Raw genomic sequence first — 17,729 nt, 5'->3', positions numbered from 1 at the left:
TTGTATAACATGCATCTTTAATAGACCAAAAAAAAAAATTTGGTGCACAAGTTAGAATTTATTTTGGGTTTTCTGAAATCAACACAGGGTCAAAATGTATGCATATAGCGTGTCTAATATTTAGTTAAACGTCCCTTTGCAAGTTTCAGCTTGACAAATTTGTAATTTAAACGTTTTTTGGCATTTGACTCTGAAGTGCATTTTGTCCGAATAACAAGTTGTAACCATTTTCAAACCAAAAAAGACTAAACTTAATCTTGTCATCTGTCCTATTGTGTAATTTGTAATGTAAAAACAATGCTAGAGTAAACACTCTGCTTCGTTCGTATTCATTAGACCTGCGACTGAGTCCGTAACAAGCCTACTGGTGACACATTACGAAAATGTCACCAAAATGGGCTAGAATATATTCACCAACTGGAGCTCCAAATGGGAGGGTTCTCATGCTGTGTACTCATGTGACATGACTGTTGCTGATTGGCTGCATGAACCGACAGCACTGGGCTCTTTACAGTTAGCCTACAACCTTGCTTCATATCAGTGGTGGTGTTGATTCACTAAACCTCGAGTCCGAGTCAAGTCCAAGTCATTTAAAAAAAAAAAAATTGAGTCGAGTCCACTATTGATCAGAGTCGAGTCTGAGGCCCACTTTACACGGGGACAGTCTGAAACAAAACCGCAAAAGTCTGTTTTTGTTCTCACTTTTTTCCGCGTCTACACGACCGTTTTCAAGGAGGAAATCTGTGTCTATACGGTGACGCATAAATGTGTAGAATTCAATTGGATGTGCATGCCAGGCGGCTAGGTGGTGCTGTGAAAGACATCCGCTATGTCTGCACGCATGCGCAACGTCTTCCGTCTTGTCTGATCTGCACATCTGCGCCGCGAAAACTTTGACTACTCTGGCTATGGTAAGTAAGAAAGTAAGTAAAAAAGTAAGAGCATGCTATACCCGCCTCTGTTCATTAACGGTATATGTGCAGATTCAGTATAGATGTTCGAAGGACTCCTGGACGTTTATTAAAGCTGCCAGAGCAGCTTGAAGGTCCGTTGGATCGATGTAATCAGACATGCTCTTACTTTTTTACTTACTTTCTTACTTCCCGGGCTGGCATGTACAGTATATGACATATGTATGACGTAAACGCGTACCCGACGTGAGCAGATCCGAGCAGAGTTTCGCGTATTGGGTAGTTTAGACGGATATGCAACAGGGGCTGTTTTTAACTTATCCACTCTGGAAGGCGTTTTCAATTTTTTCTGTTTTTCAGCCTCGGAAACGCCGTCCCCGTGTAGACGAAAGGCACTTCCGATAAAATATTTAGTCGTTTTTACCCGACAGCGTCCTCGTATAAACGGGCCCTGAGAACAAGACTCTAACAGCACCATTTGACGGTGGCTGTTTTAGCACCATTAACATTAGTTTGTTCCTGAACATGACGTATGAACAGGTGAATGTGCTTCTCTTTGTCAGGGAGTGTGAAGTATTCTGTCAGAGATGGTTGGGAGACGGATGTAAGTGCAGAAGGTGTGTTTATTAATACAAGTGAAGAGGGTAAACAATCCAGAACGGCAGGCAAAATCATAAAACGGTGAAACTGGCAATAGGTTAAGTGAGGCACAGACAGGCTATTGTAGACTCGGCAGAATCAAAGACGAGAAACAGGAAATCAGGGATCAAAAAAACCAAACAAGGAAATAAGGCTTGGTAATGTCAGCAATGCAACTCAATACTTCGCTAATTAAGTGTGTTTTCAGTTTTTATGTACGCGCGTTGATTGCGCCTTAATCCTGTGCAGGTGCGAGTCGTTTACGGTTTAAAATGTTTGTTAACCACAGATAAGATGATGTGGATGCCCAAAATGAAATCCATATTTTTCTTGTACCTTTCTTTTGGAAAATGGTCAGGGCTGAGGCCTGCTAGCCCACTGATATGAGCCGCTTCTGTATATGTATTTTAAGTATTTGGCCACTGATGAAGTTATTTTAGCTCATATAGCCAGGTACACAATAAAAGTGTGTGTGTTTATTTATATTTCAACAAAAATAATTTCTCCTTTTCCACAAACTAACAGTCTATCTCAAATTGCATACTTGTGTACTCTTCGAGGCCATTATGGCGTACGAACCCTAAATGGTTTTCCTAATATGGTTGGCATTTGAATTTTAACCACCTCTCATGTCGCCTTCAGCGCATGGTCTGTTTTGCATACCGGTTTTCTTCATCTTCTAAATTAGTAAACGCTTTGTAATGTACAATTTGAGACACAGTAATCTGATTACAGTAATCACTGCGACAGCAGAGATTTTTTTTCAGAGAAACAGAGCTCATCCGTGTCTTTGTTGGAGCTCGTCGCTCCAATTAACATTCATGCAAATTGCAAAAAGTTTTGCAGTCCGGCTTGGAAACCTGACGGACAGGAATATTTTTGGCTCTGAGGTGCAAACCGTGTATGAATGCTGCATTTAATCCTCTAAATCCAAGCTATTTTCCTCATAAGTCCCACTTCCTGCACCTCCCCCTTAAACCACTTCCTTCCTCAAACCCTGAATGGTTCCTGACCATTGCAGAACTGCGGTCATGCGACCTGCACTTTGGGGGGAAAGCAGATGTATAATTTTATGTAAATTATGTAACAGAACATGATGTAGAACAGAATTATTAATCAATAGTGAAGTATGAAAGTCAGGTCCTGTGCACATGAAGTCTTCTTGATTAATCTTTTGGATTTAATGTGATTTTTAATAAATATTTATGATGAATGAATTTTGATTTACTGTCATGTTTGGACTTTTTCTGTGCAATAAGGATTGTTTCAGTTCAGTTCTAACAGTTTCTGAGGGGCAACTATAATTCTTTTACCTTTTAATTCTTAGCAAAAGCAAAGCCAGTAGACCGTGTTTTAAATCACTGTCCAATTATAATTACTATCAACGTTATCTGTAGTGTTAAATTTTACATTTGGCCATCCTTAAAAAAAAAAAAATCCGTTTCCTGTCCACCGGGTGAGCAAAAAAAATTCAGTCGGGAGGGAGGGATTTTTTTTTTTTTTTTTTTTTTTTATGGATGGATAAGAAATCGCAATGCTGTTTGCTTTTTCTTTCAGTACTTTTTTTATTACAAAAGCAGACACATTTAATAAAATATGACCGTTTAATCAACTGAAACTTGTACAAAAACTTTAAGTTAGCATTTTAAATGCTGACTGCAACATTTGCAAAACTTTTACAAAGGTACTTAAAATGTCCGACACATGGACTTTTTGTAGTTCTAAATCGACCGTTAGGCCTAGTTCGGATGAAATTACACTATTAAAATGATCACTGAATTATTTGTTTTTCTGAATCTTTACTATTTTGTTGTTCGCTAGAATACCATTTTGCGATTTCACACTTAAGCAAATGTTTGAAAACTCCGGATCTGCTTCCTTCATGGTGGCTGACGTTTTTTTTGTGCCGCACGGCGCATGCGCAGAGCTGATTCGACAGGGCTTTCCACAAGAGCCGGCTGCCGGCCATACAGCCGACTACATAAGTCCAGCCGGCTACTTTAATGACTATTATTTTTGTAGTCCACAGGCTCTAAATATTAATTTTCAATTTTAATAAAATTAAATGTTTATCTAACGGACTGACAATAATGTCAAACTGAACCGCACTCATTTAAGTTGTGATTCGCGCTGTTTGTACCGATAATAATCACAAATTCCCCGCCGACTCGTTGATTAAGGGAGAGTAACTCATCCGCGGCCCCGACATGCGGTGTGTGCACGCACTCGGCGGAGGCAGTAGTGTGTCGGGGCCGTCGGAGGGAACAGAAGCAGAGATGACGCTTATTTTGTCTCCGGTAAACCAGTCTTCTCTCGTTCAATTACGTGCTGGCATCAAAAGACACCGTTGGTTGTAAATGAAACCAAACTGAGTCGTTGGAGTGTATTTTCATACACAAATGGAGAAATGTTCGCTGAGTGTTTAATTGTGTAGCCCCACTGCAGACCGTTGTCGTTGTTAATTCATAGCATGCTCAGTTGCGTGAATGTGTCATGCACCGAAAATAAGAGATTTACAAGCCAGGAACGCCTCACGATGCAATACACAAGAAAAGAAAAGATTTACTGCCATTTTATTTTGTATTTGAGTAAAGTGAATAAATAAATGGTCTGTGGAAAATACATTTAATCCTGGGAACTGCGTGCACAGGAGTTTTTGTGTTTCCTCCCCCCCGGCTGGCTACTTATTTGTCATGGCTGGCTAGTATGAGCCTTAAGGCCAATTTATGCTGACAACCCAGTCCTCGCAGACGGTGTCGCAGACAGTGTCTGCGTAGCCCCCCCACCTTCGCAGACGCTCTGCGCGCACCTCCCAAAAATTGTGACCACCGCAGAAGCCTCGCAGGCAGCGCCGCAGACAAGAGGGCTCTGATTGGTCTGCTGTACACGCACTTCCGCTTCTCTACTTTCCCAGTTTGGTTTGTTTTCACGACCGGCATTTTTAAAAACACGAGCGAAGATGGAGCAGCATGAAGAGCGGTTGATTGAGGAAGTACGTACATCTATACGACTCCAGTTCTAGTCATTATAAAAAAAAAAAAAGTTCTAGTCATTATAAGTAACCGGAGGATAAACACTCCACTAACCACACCCACCAACTACTCCTAGCGACTTCGCGCCCCCTTGCGTTGTGCCGGTGAATAACATCGCGCACGCCTATTATCCCCGCTCAACAATAAATTACAACTGTCTGCGAAAAGCTATCTGCGAAAGCCTTGTCGCACGAGCATGCAAAGGCCTTTAGTGGAAAGCCCTGGGAATGCGGAAATGTCAAGTTCGATTTTAGATTTACGAACCCGAAAAAAAATGTCGAAAAACCGGCGGTAAAAAAAACAAAATTTCAACCGCACAAACGGCATTCACCCGGCCGGTGGACCGGAAACAGAACATTTTTTAATAATGGCCTTTTGCTGCAGAAGCATTCATATTTAATGTGCTTTTTTTTTTTTGTCAATTTTCAGGTTTTTTTTTTTTTTTTCCTCTTTTGGATGAAAACCAAAAGTGCTGTTTTTAACTACTTTTGCCTGAAATATTTTGGTGGCATCCTTTATAAATATAGCTAACTGATGTTATGTACTTATTTAACAATGGTGAAGTTAAACACGCATTGATTTTTATTTCACATTCACAAACTTAAAATTATTGTAACGGAATACAGGAGCGCTGTATCGGGGCACATTTTAAAGCAGAGAGTTCAAAACACCTGCACAACTGTTAAACAGTTCAAATTCACATATTGATTCATCAACTTTTTTTTTTAATCCCGGGGGGGACAAGACTGCTCTTTTTTTGGCATATTTTTTGCATTCTTCTGTTAAATTGCAATACTCCTGTGCAAAGTGTGTGAAGGTCAGCAGGTCTGAAAAGGCCAGTTGTACTTTTTTTTGCATTCTTTGCGGCATAGTTCAGATAACAGGCATTGATTGAGGCATTCTTCAGAGAAACAGAGTATGAATAGTGAAGGATTAGTAAAATATGACCCGTACATACAAAAGGGTATGTTTTGATTGGTGGATGAATTGACCTAGTTTCAGTTTATTTATTAGTCATGAACATGATTACAAGCTCATCTATTTTAAAGCCATTGTCATATTAAATTAGTTAAGCTTGCTTATTAAAGAACTGCCAGACATTCTTATAGAACTATTAATTGCACACCCAGAAAAGGTGTGTGATCAGGACCTACAAGATTCTCAGAGCAGTCTATGCACATATTTTTTGTTTTGTTTTCTTATTCGAGAACACCTGAGGATGGAAATAAAGGCTGTACAATGCTAAGTATGAGCCTCAGGTGTGAATATGATGATAGTGGCCCCAACTGGCCAGATCCAACATTTGTTAAAAAGGGAGCAACATGCTGTACTTGATAATGACACTACCACATTATGTGGATGCTTCTTATGAGACGTGTCTGACTGACTGACTGACTGACTGGCATGAAAACGGATAACAGTTGCTTTGCCTTATCCCCTCTACATCCCTCTGCAGTGTGTTACTTCCACTACGTACTGTACCCACTCTCCTCCATCTTCCACTGCGGCCTGTCTCCTCCACTTTAAGAAAGAAAGAAAGCACAACTTTATTCATCACACGCTTGTGAAATTTCCTCTCTGCATTTAACCCAGCTGAAGCAATGAACACACACGTGAGCAATGAGCACACACATACCCAGAACAGTGGGCAGCCATGCTAACAGAGCCCGGGGAGCAGTTGGGAGTTAGATGCCTCGCTCAAGGGCACCTCAGCGCAAGGCCATCCCATATTAACCTAACCGCGTGTCTTTGGATGGTGGGGGAAACCGGAGCACCCGGAGGAAACCCACGCAGACACGGGGAGAACATGCAAACTCCACACAGAAAGGCCCTCGCCGGCTACTGGGTTCAAACCCAGAACCTTCTTGCTGTGAGGCGACCGTGCTAACCACTACAATTCTACTTCCTTCCACTGTAGCCCATCTCCTCCACCTTGTATGGCTCCCACTTCCTTCCACTGCAGCCCGTCTCCTCCACCTCCTATGACTCCCGTTTCCTTCCATCTTCCACCTTAAGCGAGTCCCACTTCCTTCCCATGTGGCCTGTCTCCTCCACCTTGTACGACTCCCACTTCCTTTCACTGCGGCCTGTCTCCTGGATCTTGTACGACTCCCGCTCACTTCCACTTTCCACTGCGGCCTGTCTCCTCCACCTTAAGCTACTCCCACTTCCTTCCACTGCAGCCCGTCTCTTCCACCTTGTATGACTCCCGCTTCCTTCCACTGCAGCCCTTCTCTTCCACCTTGTATGACTCCCGCTTCCTTCCACTGCAGCCCGTCTCTTCCACCTTGTATGACTCCCGCTTCCTTCCACTGAGGCCTGTCTCTTTCACCGTGCACGACTCCCACTTCCACTGCGGCCCATTTCCTCCACCTCGTACGACTCCCACTTCCTTCCACTGCCGCCCGTCTCCTGCACCTCGTACGACTCCCACTTCCTTCCACTGCCGCCCGTCTCCTCCACCTCGTACGACTCCCACTTCTTTCCACTGCCGCCCGTCTCCTCCACCTCGTACGACTCCCACTTACTTTCACTATGGCCTGTCTCCTCCACCTCGTACGACTCCCACTTCCTTCCACTGCCGCCCGTCTCCTCCACCTCGTACAACTCCCACTTGCTTTCACTATGGCCTGTCTCCTCCACCTTGTATGACTCTCACTTCCTTCCACTGCCACCCGTCTCCTCCACCTCATACAACTCCTGCTTCCTTGCACTGCCGCTCGTCTCCTCCACCTCGTACGACTCCCACTTTCACTATGGCCTGTCTCCTCCACCTTGTACGACTCCCACTTCCTTCCACTGCCGCCCGTCTCCTCCACCTCGTACGACTCCCACTTCCTTCCACTGCCGCCCGTCTCCTCCACCTCGTACGACTCCCACTTCCTTCCACTGCCGCCCGTCTCCTCCACCTCGTACGACTCCCACTTCCTTCCACTGCCGCCCGTCTCCTCCACCTCGTACGACTCCCACTTCCTTCCACTGCCGCCCGTCTCCTTCACCTCGTACGACTCCCACTTCCTTCCACTGCCGCCCGTCTCCTCCACCTCGTACGACTCCCACTTCCTTCCACTGCCGCCCGTCTCCTTCACCTTGTACAACTCCCGCTTCCTTCCACTGCCATCTGTCTCCTTCACTTTGTTACATCTACTTGCATAAAAACAATGAGTATTTCCCCCATCAGACAAACATTCATATGTATTCTCAAAGCCAGTCATTAGCACCCAAGCACTTTACAGTATATTTAGCATGACATTTCATTAATGTGCTTTTCATATCCTACAAATTGCCTTATTTGTTCATAAAATTGTCTATAATAGCTCTTGTTTACCTGATCAATACAAAGGTTTTTTCAATTTCAGCTCCGATATCCACCACCACAGTACAAGACAGCAGAATCTTTTAAGACCAGTTATGACAAAATCTAGTCAAAACCAATTTACAGTAATGTTTAGAGGCCCCACCATATGGAGCAATTTAAGCCAACTACAGCAAACTTGTCTGTTATTACGCAGTTTCAAAAAACTTCTAAAGATGGATTTTATAGAACACTCAAGCGCTACTTCCACCTGATTTGTTTTCCTTGTTTTAGTTATCCGCTTTTCCTTTTGTTTAATAACTTAGACTCCTTTTCATATGTGTAAGCTTCCGATGTATATAGATATTTTATTATATAATTTTGATTTTTCTTTCATTAGTTAACTTTGTTTGCTTATGTACCGTAAAATACCAAATAATAGCCGAGTTCCAATTAACCGCCGAGTTCCCTTTAACGGCCGGGTGTACGCGTGTGTTGTGACAAATAAAGGCCGGTTCCGAATACTCGCCGGGGTCTTAAAAAAAAAAAAAAAAAGCGTCCGAACGTTCTATCTAGAATCTTGAGGCCCAGCACTTTTCTGGTTTTCTGGTGTTTAAACGATTTTGCATTGCATAGTTTTCTACCGAAACAATATGAATGAATGAATGAATGAATGAATGAATGAAATTATTTCTATAATACTGTTTACAACATTTTGTTACGTGATAATAAACATGCCATTTCAATGTTATAATCTTGGTCTACCGTAATATTTCTTGAGGAATGCAAGTCCGTAACTTTTGACAGATGTCTTAGCCACCCCTTTGGGTATACCCAACGAAAGCCAGCGTGTGTGGTGACATTGAGGACTGCGGGTTTCCAAGGTTGGACTGCTGCTTCTGTTAAACGACCTAAATTGCCGAATGCATGCGTCAAAGCACACACTGAGTTTTATTAAAGACCTTATACCATTTCACTTGCCCTTACCCATTCGGATCTGGAAGACGCTTTACAAAAAAGGTGAGAGCGTTCTAACATGCATTTCAGTCTGCTCGCGGCCAATCTAATCCAAGCGGCCTTTTCAACAAGTAATCTGTCGTGCAAGTTGGGCAGAAGCACGCGTCAGGCAGGCAACATGTAGGCCTACAAGTCAGTAACCTATTCAACTAACTTTCATCCGAACTTTAAGTTTTCTACGGGGTCGAGCCACCGTACCAACTCACTCGGGGAATAGGCTCATATCCGCCAAATAGGGAGACGTCTTGGAGAGAAACGTGAGAATGCAAGATGACAGTATGTAGCCACTGCAGGTCACTTATTTTTCAGCATAAGAAAAAACCCTTTGGTTTGACACTTCGCACCCTAATTATGTTGCTTCAACGTCGCGCCCTCCATGCAATTTCAGATTGACAGACATCGCGAAGCGCAAAGGGTGGAGGCTGCATGGGTGAGGGTGAGAGCAAGTGACCATAACTTTGCAGAGTAATTAAATCACAGTGCTGCGCACAGACAATGGTGTGGTTTCTTGATTATTTTGTAAAGCATGCACTTAACTAGTCATTAACAGGAAAAGGTGTGTGATTTATCCTTTATCCACCCCGACTGTGCCATGCGAAGATGCATTCTGCGTCTTCAAAATTCCCCGAAGTCGGCACCGTGCTATCTGTAATCTAACTCTAAACAAACTGTAAGTTATACTGGTTAAAAGTAGGCCTATCTGAGAATGATTGATTTTTTTTCCCCGTTTTGAGGTAGATTTTGGGGAAGGTATTTGTGAAGAAGGAATTAATCGCCTGTTCCAAATAGCCGCCTAGTCTCTAATACGCGCCGGGTCTCTTACGTGATTGAGACAAATAATCGCCCGGGCTATTATTTGGTATTTTACGGTATGTATACCTTAATTACAACGCTAGCATTCTCATATTTTTAAGTTTTGGGGGAAGCCCACGAAAAACCATATAGTAGGTTTCTGGCCTCTCCTGCATGTGTGTGTGTGTAATGTGTTTTTTTTTTTTTTAAATGTATTTTTTATTGCTATTATTATGAGATTTAATGTCCTTATCAGGGCTTTGAACCAGAATTTTTTTTCCTATTGGTTCGTTCCGAACAGAAACGGAATTTTAACGTTTCCGGTTTTGGGTTCCACCATTAAATAGACGTTCCCGAACCGGTTAGAACAAAAAAATTTCGTTCCCGGAACGGTTAATTACGTTCCCTGTCAGCTGTTTAACAAATGGCTATAAAATTATGTCTCTGTCTCATCCAGCTTAAGCCAAATGTAGGCTAATTCTATTACAACCTTCATTAAATAGGACAAGAAATAATTCAAAACAATTATTATTTCAAATGTTGGCGATTTGGATTCTCAGTATGTCTTCCCATCTACACAAACAGAAAAAGTGCCAAAAATGAAAGATAATTCGTTTAGTGTGTTACCAAAGGCTAGTCAGGCCCTATGCATTGATAGGCTAACAGAGGTTAACGTCATTTAATGTTCGCGAGCCTCTCATTAACGTGGACAAATATATTGATATCGTGTTTGAAATTGACGTTTTTGAATAACGATAGACTGCAATATTTACCTCTTATTTAAGATGTGGAGACGTGATAGTAGTCCACCCTCCCGCGCTCTCCATTCAGTCAGCGAACGTCACACAGGAAGTGAACCCCAGCAGGTCATAGAAACTTGCGCAGGAGAAGAATGACTTTTTTATTTGTAGGCTACGGAAACTTTGAGGAACGAAATAAAAACCGGTATTAACCGGTTACCATTATTTTTAATAAGCGTTTCTGTTCCGGAACATAACAAATAATAAAGTTTCTGGTTTCGTTTCTGTTCCATGTGAAATAGAAAAAGTTCCCGGTTTTCGTTCCTTGAACCGGTTCAAAGCCCTGGTCCTTATACATGTGAATAAACAATAATAGAGAAAATTTAAAGAAACATTATCAGTGCTTTTAGCAATGTGATTTTCTCTCAGTAGCAATACACACACGCAACCTAATACGTCAGTCAGGCTCTCCGCTGAATTACAGTGCAGTAGACTTTTTCATGTCAGGGATGTCAGTATTATTGACTGACTATAACTGCAGTAATCACAAAAGACAAAATAGACTAACAATGAATGCAGCAGTAATGGCTGGTTTGGGAGATTATTTGATAAGGTGTTTTTAAAACCGTATGTGTTTTTGTGAGAGAAACGGAGTGTGTCCAGCAGTTTACAGTTTTGGCCACAGGCTTCATGACACATTTGCTTGTGGACCAAGCGCTTACTAGGTCATCCAATGCAGTCTGACCACAAGAACTGATTTATATCCAGAAGGGAAATTCTGTCGTGTACACAGCAGTATGTTTATTCATGTGGAAGAATAACGGACGGGGCTGATTTCATTAGAAGGTCAACTTGCCCTCTTTATACAATCCACAGGCCCATGTCTCCTTCAGTATTCAAGAGATTTCGCTGGCCTGGATCCATGTGACATGTTGCTCTTTTGCATTCTAAATTGGTGCAGTTAAAAAAAACACAACACTGGCTTTGTGTAGTATTTTTTGAACTGCATATGCGAGGGGGAAAAAATGACATCACTGTTGTACAGATTGGTCAAGTCTTGGAGGTAGATTTCTTTAGTTGATGAGCATTATTTGTTCACCTCAGCCTGAAGTGCTTTGCCAATGCAACAATAGAAATTTATTTACAATAACAATTGTCTTTTTTTTTTCTGTTTTTGTTTTATGTATAGAGGTTTTTCACCTGACGTCACAGGGTCACGTGACGCCCCGGTGTCTGCCATTTTGAAGGTCAAGCTAGCTAATGTCAACAACATAGTAGCTAGTATGTTACTGTAGCAATGTTTACGTTCAGTCATTTGGATGACTGTTAAAACCTTTCAGTCTCAAGTTTTTCCTTTACTGTATTTACTAGTTTACTGAGCTAGTGCGCTCAGGCAGGCGCGCTCGCTCCCAGCCTGCCCGGGAGCTAGCGCGCTCGCTCCCAGCCTGCCCGAGCGCACTAGCTCAGTAAACTAGTAAATACAGTAAAGGAAAAACTTGAGACTGAAAGGTTTTAACACTCATCCAAATGACTGAACGTAAACATTGCTACAGTAACATACTAGCTACTATGTTGTTGACATTAGCTAGTGCTAACAGCTAGCTGCTAGTACACTGCTACAACTACACCGACCCTAATAATACAGTTCTTGGTCATTGCCTGGTAACAGCAAATTTATAACGGGCCATGTCTCAACAGACTAAGAAGTTATTTCAATGACATTTAATAACATTTTGTTTATCCTGAGGACCGAAAGTAAATGAAAATGTGAACAAACCTTAGCTGTAATAAGATGGCGACCACCGGCTCCAGGGACGACCCGCTGATGTAGGCATGTTACCCAGCCTGACACAAAATATTTGTAGGCATCCAAACTCTTATACGCTTTCAGATCAATACCTGTGTATGGCGATGGGTTTTTAACGACATAGGTATACAGATCATGTGGGCCAAAGTCAGGTAAAGACGAGGGCTTCGTGTACTTCCGTACATCAGTGAACGATCCTGGTGGAAGCAGGTAAACGTCATTCTCTAAGCCTGCTAACCTCAATTTTTGCAAATACCTCTCCCTCTGCTCGCCCTGTAAATGCCCTACGTCGCTGGATAGTGAAGGTGTTTTCTGCATCTTGCTCCTTTTTCTTTTGTTTTTCGTTTGTCGCCTTTCTCGCATTCAAACTGATTCGAGCCGTGACCTCCAAAATGGCAGCCTCACATGACTTGGTCACGTGGGTGAAAAACCTCTATACGCTTTTTGTTTTTGTACTATGAGAGCTAAGTGAAACCGGAGTCAAATTCCTCGTGTGTGTCCACATACCTGGCAATAAAAGTGATTCTGATTCTTGCTTTCTGTCCTCAGTCACCCCTGACCTGTCCCCGGAGAGCCCCCTACTCGGCACCCTCCCGCTGCCACCAGCTCGCTCACGTACCGGTGGCCCCAGCAGCGGCGCCAACACCCATCCCCCTGCCGAGCCGCCTGTGCGACCCCACCGGAAGCGCAGCGGCGAGGCCGGAAGTGGCAGTGCTAGCCCACCTGTCCGTGGCGCAATGGAGGTGGGTATGCGTGTGGTGCGTGGCATTGACTGGAAGTGGGGCAACCAGGATGATGGTGAAGGCCATTTGGGCACAGTGGTGGAAGTGGGGCGCCAGGGCAGCACCAGCACACCTGACAAGACCGTAGTAGTGCAATGGGACAGCGGCACTCGCACCAACTACCGCACCGGTTACCAGGGTGCCTATGACCTGCTGCTTTATGACAACGCTCAGATCGGTAAGCGTCTCTGGTTACAGCTGCAAGAATAGGATCTTGGACAGCCAAGAATATTATGCATCAAGAATGTGCATGTAGATATGCAAATCTTAACCCACATATCCTTATTATAATGTTTCAGTGCACTGTGAATTTCATTGTACTTTCAACTTACTAAGTAATTCATTTCTAGTTACCGAATAATATGCAATAGTATAAATATGGAGGTGATTATAGGAGATGACGCACGCTGATTGGTTGAGAGACACTGACGATTTCTCGATAATCACCTCGAGTGACCTCAGCAAAATGGCGGCTTTGTTACCGTAAGTGAGGAAGAATTACAAATTACGAAAGAAAATTCTGTTCCTAAAAACACTAAAGATGCTATGAAGTTTGGTCTAAAACTATTCAAAGGTAAGGCGGAATTGTGATTTATTTTTATCTAGATTAGATAGAACTTTATTGATCCCTTTGGGAGGGTTCCCTCAGGGAAATTAAAATTCCAGCAGCATCATTACAGGATAAACAGAATAGAAAATGGAGAAAACTTGTCGATAAATTAAACTAAGTATTTACAGATACAAATAGAAAAAAGAATAAGATATGGGGAGGGGAAAAAAAAAAAGTCCAGCAGGAGAGGTGTTGCACATTGTCCAGTATTGCTTTTTGTCAGGCGAGGCTACTGCTCCTTCCCGTCCTCTGTCCTCCTGTTTACCCCCGGCCGAGAGGAGTTGTACAGTCTGATGGCGTGAGGGACAAAGGAGTTTTTAAGTCTGTTTAGTCGTGCACTTGGGAAGGAGCATTCTGTCACTGAACAGGCTCCTCTGGTTGCTGATGACGGTGTGCAGAGGGTGACCGGCATCGTCCAGTCTAGTATTTCATGTGACTTGGCATGGATAAGTGACACAAGTCTGCATGCTCCTTTATTATATTTGCATGCGGTTTTTCAAGTTTGAAATAAATGAACTTTTTAAAAATGATTTATTTTTTAAAAACGATCACCTGTGTATTTACACTAAAACAATTATCCGCCTCAGGCTCAGTTAATATCAATGAATAATAACTTCAACTTCGTCTCGGTAATTATTCACCTCGCCTTTGGCGAATAATTGTTAATGAACATGAGCCACTGAATGATAGTTTAAATGTAAATTTAGGCTAAGGCCTTGTTCATATAGTTGTTCATTTGATGCGTTTTGAATTTTAGGCAGGGGCGATTCTAGCATCTGATCTTTGAGGGTGCTTAGCCCCCAGAGCTGACAGAGGCACCTGGCTTGAACGACAGTGTTTCCACGTTTATTCCGCATTTAGACTAGACTTAACTAGACAAGAAGACTAGACTTATGCAATGTTTTAACAGAAGCTGACCCAATAAACTATGATATCTACACATTTACGACCACTGACACAAATATTTACGTTATATTTTTAACTAAACAAGACCTACTACTGCATTTGTAATGTTGGAGCTATTCATTTTGAACAGTGGTAATTGTTAATTAATGTGTTATTGTGTAATAATAGTGTGTATTATTATGATTTTACATTAGTTTACATTAGTTTATATTTTTTGTTATATTTTGGTCGTGTTCTTTTGATAGTCATTTGTTTAATTGTTTGCTTCGTGCATGTACGTTTCAGTGTCTGTTTTGATTAATTTGCTAATTATTATGATATTTATGATAAATATATAAATATAAATATATAAATGATAAGCAAACGTAAACGCTATGTTACATTAACTAAAATTGAGTAACACACGGTGGTCTAGCACCGTAGCACTTGTACAGCTCTGCACAAAAGTATCTCGATATGGATGATAAATGTCGTTTTTATCATTCTGTTCATAGACCAGGGAACATCGATATTGCATTATGCATATTATTGTATTGTGTTTAACAACTGTAACTCCAGTCCGTACCTTCACATCTCGCTATGCCAGTAAAACTCAGGTGCTATTTCGAGTTCCTCATCGGCGTGGAATCCAGTTAAAAAAAACACCATGTCATAGCAAGCGCTCGCGCGGACAGGCAACCCAATCAGAGGGGACGCAAGGAGGAGAGGTATTTTACTGCTCATAGAACTCTCACGTAATAGGTGAATTCAAGAACACACACACGGCCGCGCACACATTCATTGCGCAGTGCGCAAGGGCACTTGTTTCTGAAAATTACGTCCAAAAGCAGTGTTTTTGAGGGTGCTGAGCTAGGGGGTGCTGAGCTCGTTTTTGGGGGTGCTTGAGCGCCCCTGATTTTAGGATTGCAGGTCATCTGGCGATCAAGTCAGCAAGTTAAAAAAAAAAAAAAAACTCATCAATATCTGATGGCATAGTCTCATGCTAGGTGCTTAACTGTATTTTTCTGGGCAGCTTATTCATATTATTGAAATCCCCTGTGTGCGATTTCTGACCTCACTAATGCTCTTGTTGCTGAATTGGTAAATTTCCACAGCCACCTTCCACCTGGGTCATTGAGTCATCCTGTAAGTGTAGGTCACTGGGGGCCGGGTGCAAATGGTGTTTGCAGACTCAATGACCCAGGTGACCTGAACAACTCTCCTTTTGGTCCACTAGAGGATAAAAACTTGGAACTCCCCACTAGTCAGACGGAACTGAAGAAGCCTTTCGAATGAGAGGTGAAACGTCTTGAAGAATTTCAAGCAAGTCCAGTTGCCTTCTTTTAGCACCTACGGTTCTCCCACTGAAGCTGCTCTGATGTGACACCACCGTGTCATGCAGGGAGTGGGAGGGATTGTTCATAATACCGAGAAGTTTCCTCAGCATCCTCTTCTCCGACACCACCACCAACGACTCAAGTTCCACCCTCAGGACAGATCCAGCTTTCCTGATGAGCTTGTTGAGTCTGTTGGTATCAGCTGCTTTCACCCTGCTGCCCCAGCACACCACAGCATAGAAAATGACACTGGCCACCACAGTGTGATTTAAAATATCTGCAGCATGGTTCTGCAGACATTTAAAGACCTGAGTCTCCTGAGGAAATACAGGCAGCTCTGACTTTCTTGTAGAGTGCATTTTGTGTTTTTTGTCCAGTCCAGTTTGCTATCTATATGGATGCCTAGGTACCTGTAATCCTCCACACTGTCAATCTCCGTTCCCCCGACATTGACTGGGCTCAGACTGGTCCTTTGCTTCCTAAAGTCCACCACCAACTCCTTAGTCTTTACATCATTGAGTTGCAGGTGGTTTAGTCTGTACCACTCCAAAAACCTGTCCACCACATTCCTATACCCATGTTATCCTAAAATGGTGGTGGTAGTAGTAGTTTCGTATGGTGTCACACCTCCAGATGAGCATCTGTAAGCTGGTTGTTAAAGATCTTGCCTCCTTCATGTATAGTGGCGTAGACCCCTGGCACTGCTGTTACTGGGCAATGCAACACTTAGATGGTCAGTGTCTTGTGGGGATTCCTGACATTTGGGGCATATTGAGGACTCTGTATAGCCCCAACAATGCAAACTGGTGGCTGTTCTGGCATGTCTTGATCTAAGCCTGTTTGCTAGAGTCCACTGTCTTCTTGTTTGGTTGAGGAAGCCAGGTAGTGGATTGGTGGGGTCCTCTGGTAGTTCCCCACCTCTGGGAACATTTTGGTTCCATTCCTCTCTCCTGGAAGTTTTGATGTTGAGGTTTTCCTTCTTGGCCTTCTAGAAGGGTTTTCTTGATTTTTAATCTTGAGATGGTAGGTGCTGCTTCTATTATTTAGGATTATTTAGGATTGTAAGGATCATTACCTTGTCACAGGTCCGGGGGGCTTGCATGTCTCGATAACCATGAGAGCTATGCCGGTGGGAGACTGACCTCCCAGTAGGGCCACCCAAACCGGATTGGTCAAAGGGTAGAGGCCAGACTAAAAATTATCCAAACCCGGTGACCAGACTAGGACAACCATCCTACTCCTGGTCCCACACCCTTCTAGAATGGTGTATGTGAATAGAGTATATAGAATTCTCATTCCCTCCAGTGGTGCAGCTCTATATAAAGTGGTGTACACATGCAGGTTCCTCTAGCTGCAAAGTCGCTGTCTGTCTGCCTGTCCCGTGTGTGTGTCTCACTCCATCGCACTCCTTTTGCATGCCTCTTTCCTGCACCATTAAAATCAGCATTCTTCTGCCTTGAATGATTCAGAGTAATGGAGCGAACGAGCATGCGAAATAAAGAGTGAGAGAGAGACAGAGTACGTGAGAAGCGTTCTACATGGAAAAGGGCACCAGCTCTGTGTGCTCATTACCCACTGCCTTAAAATGATCGGAGAACTGTGTGAGCCTAGTTTTCACTTCTGTCCTCTCATGGGCTCTACGTTGTAGATTTATCCGGACTTTAAGTGTTTTAAAGTTTCAAACGACTCGTATATGAGACCGTCTCTTTATTATTCGGCTTTTTGTGCATTACTTTAATAAAGGGAATGTAGTCACTTGGAAATTAATCGAGTCATTCGTTCGTCTTTAGTAACCGCTTTATTCTGGTCAGGGTCATGGTGGTAGTGGTTAGCACTGTCTCCTTACAACAAGAAGGTTCCGGGTTTGAGCCCGGTGGCCGAC

General features: G+C 42.9%; 1 protein-coding gene across 2 annotated transcripts in view; it reads left to right on the top strand.

Annotated features, from left to right (window-relative positions):
* mib2 (MIB E3 ubiquitin protein ligase 2) overlaps positions 1–17,729 on the top strand; it is a 212,687-nt gene that overhangs the window by 64,224 nt on the left and 130,734 nt on the right. For both annotated transcript variants that reach the window (XM_060931604.1, XM_060931605.1), the window contains exon 2: positions 12,783–13,193. In XM_060931604.1, coding sequence (XP_060787587.1) covers positions 12,783–13,193 — 411 coding nt within the window. The remainder of the gene's footprint in view (positions 1–12,782; positions 13,194–17,729) is intronic.

Source organism: Neoarius graeffei, chromosome 10, assembly GCF_027579695.1.
Source record: "Neoarius graeffei isolate fNeoGra1 chromosome 10, fNeoGra1.pri, whole genome shotgun sequence".
NCBI classification, from domain to species: Eukaryota; Metazoa; Chordata; class Actinopteri; order Siluriformes; family Ariidae; genus Neoarius; species Neoarius graeffei.
Note: the sequence above shows the minus strand (reverse complement) of the source record. Positions and strands in the feature narration are given on the sequence as shown.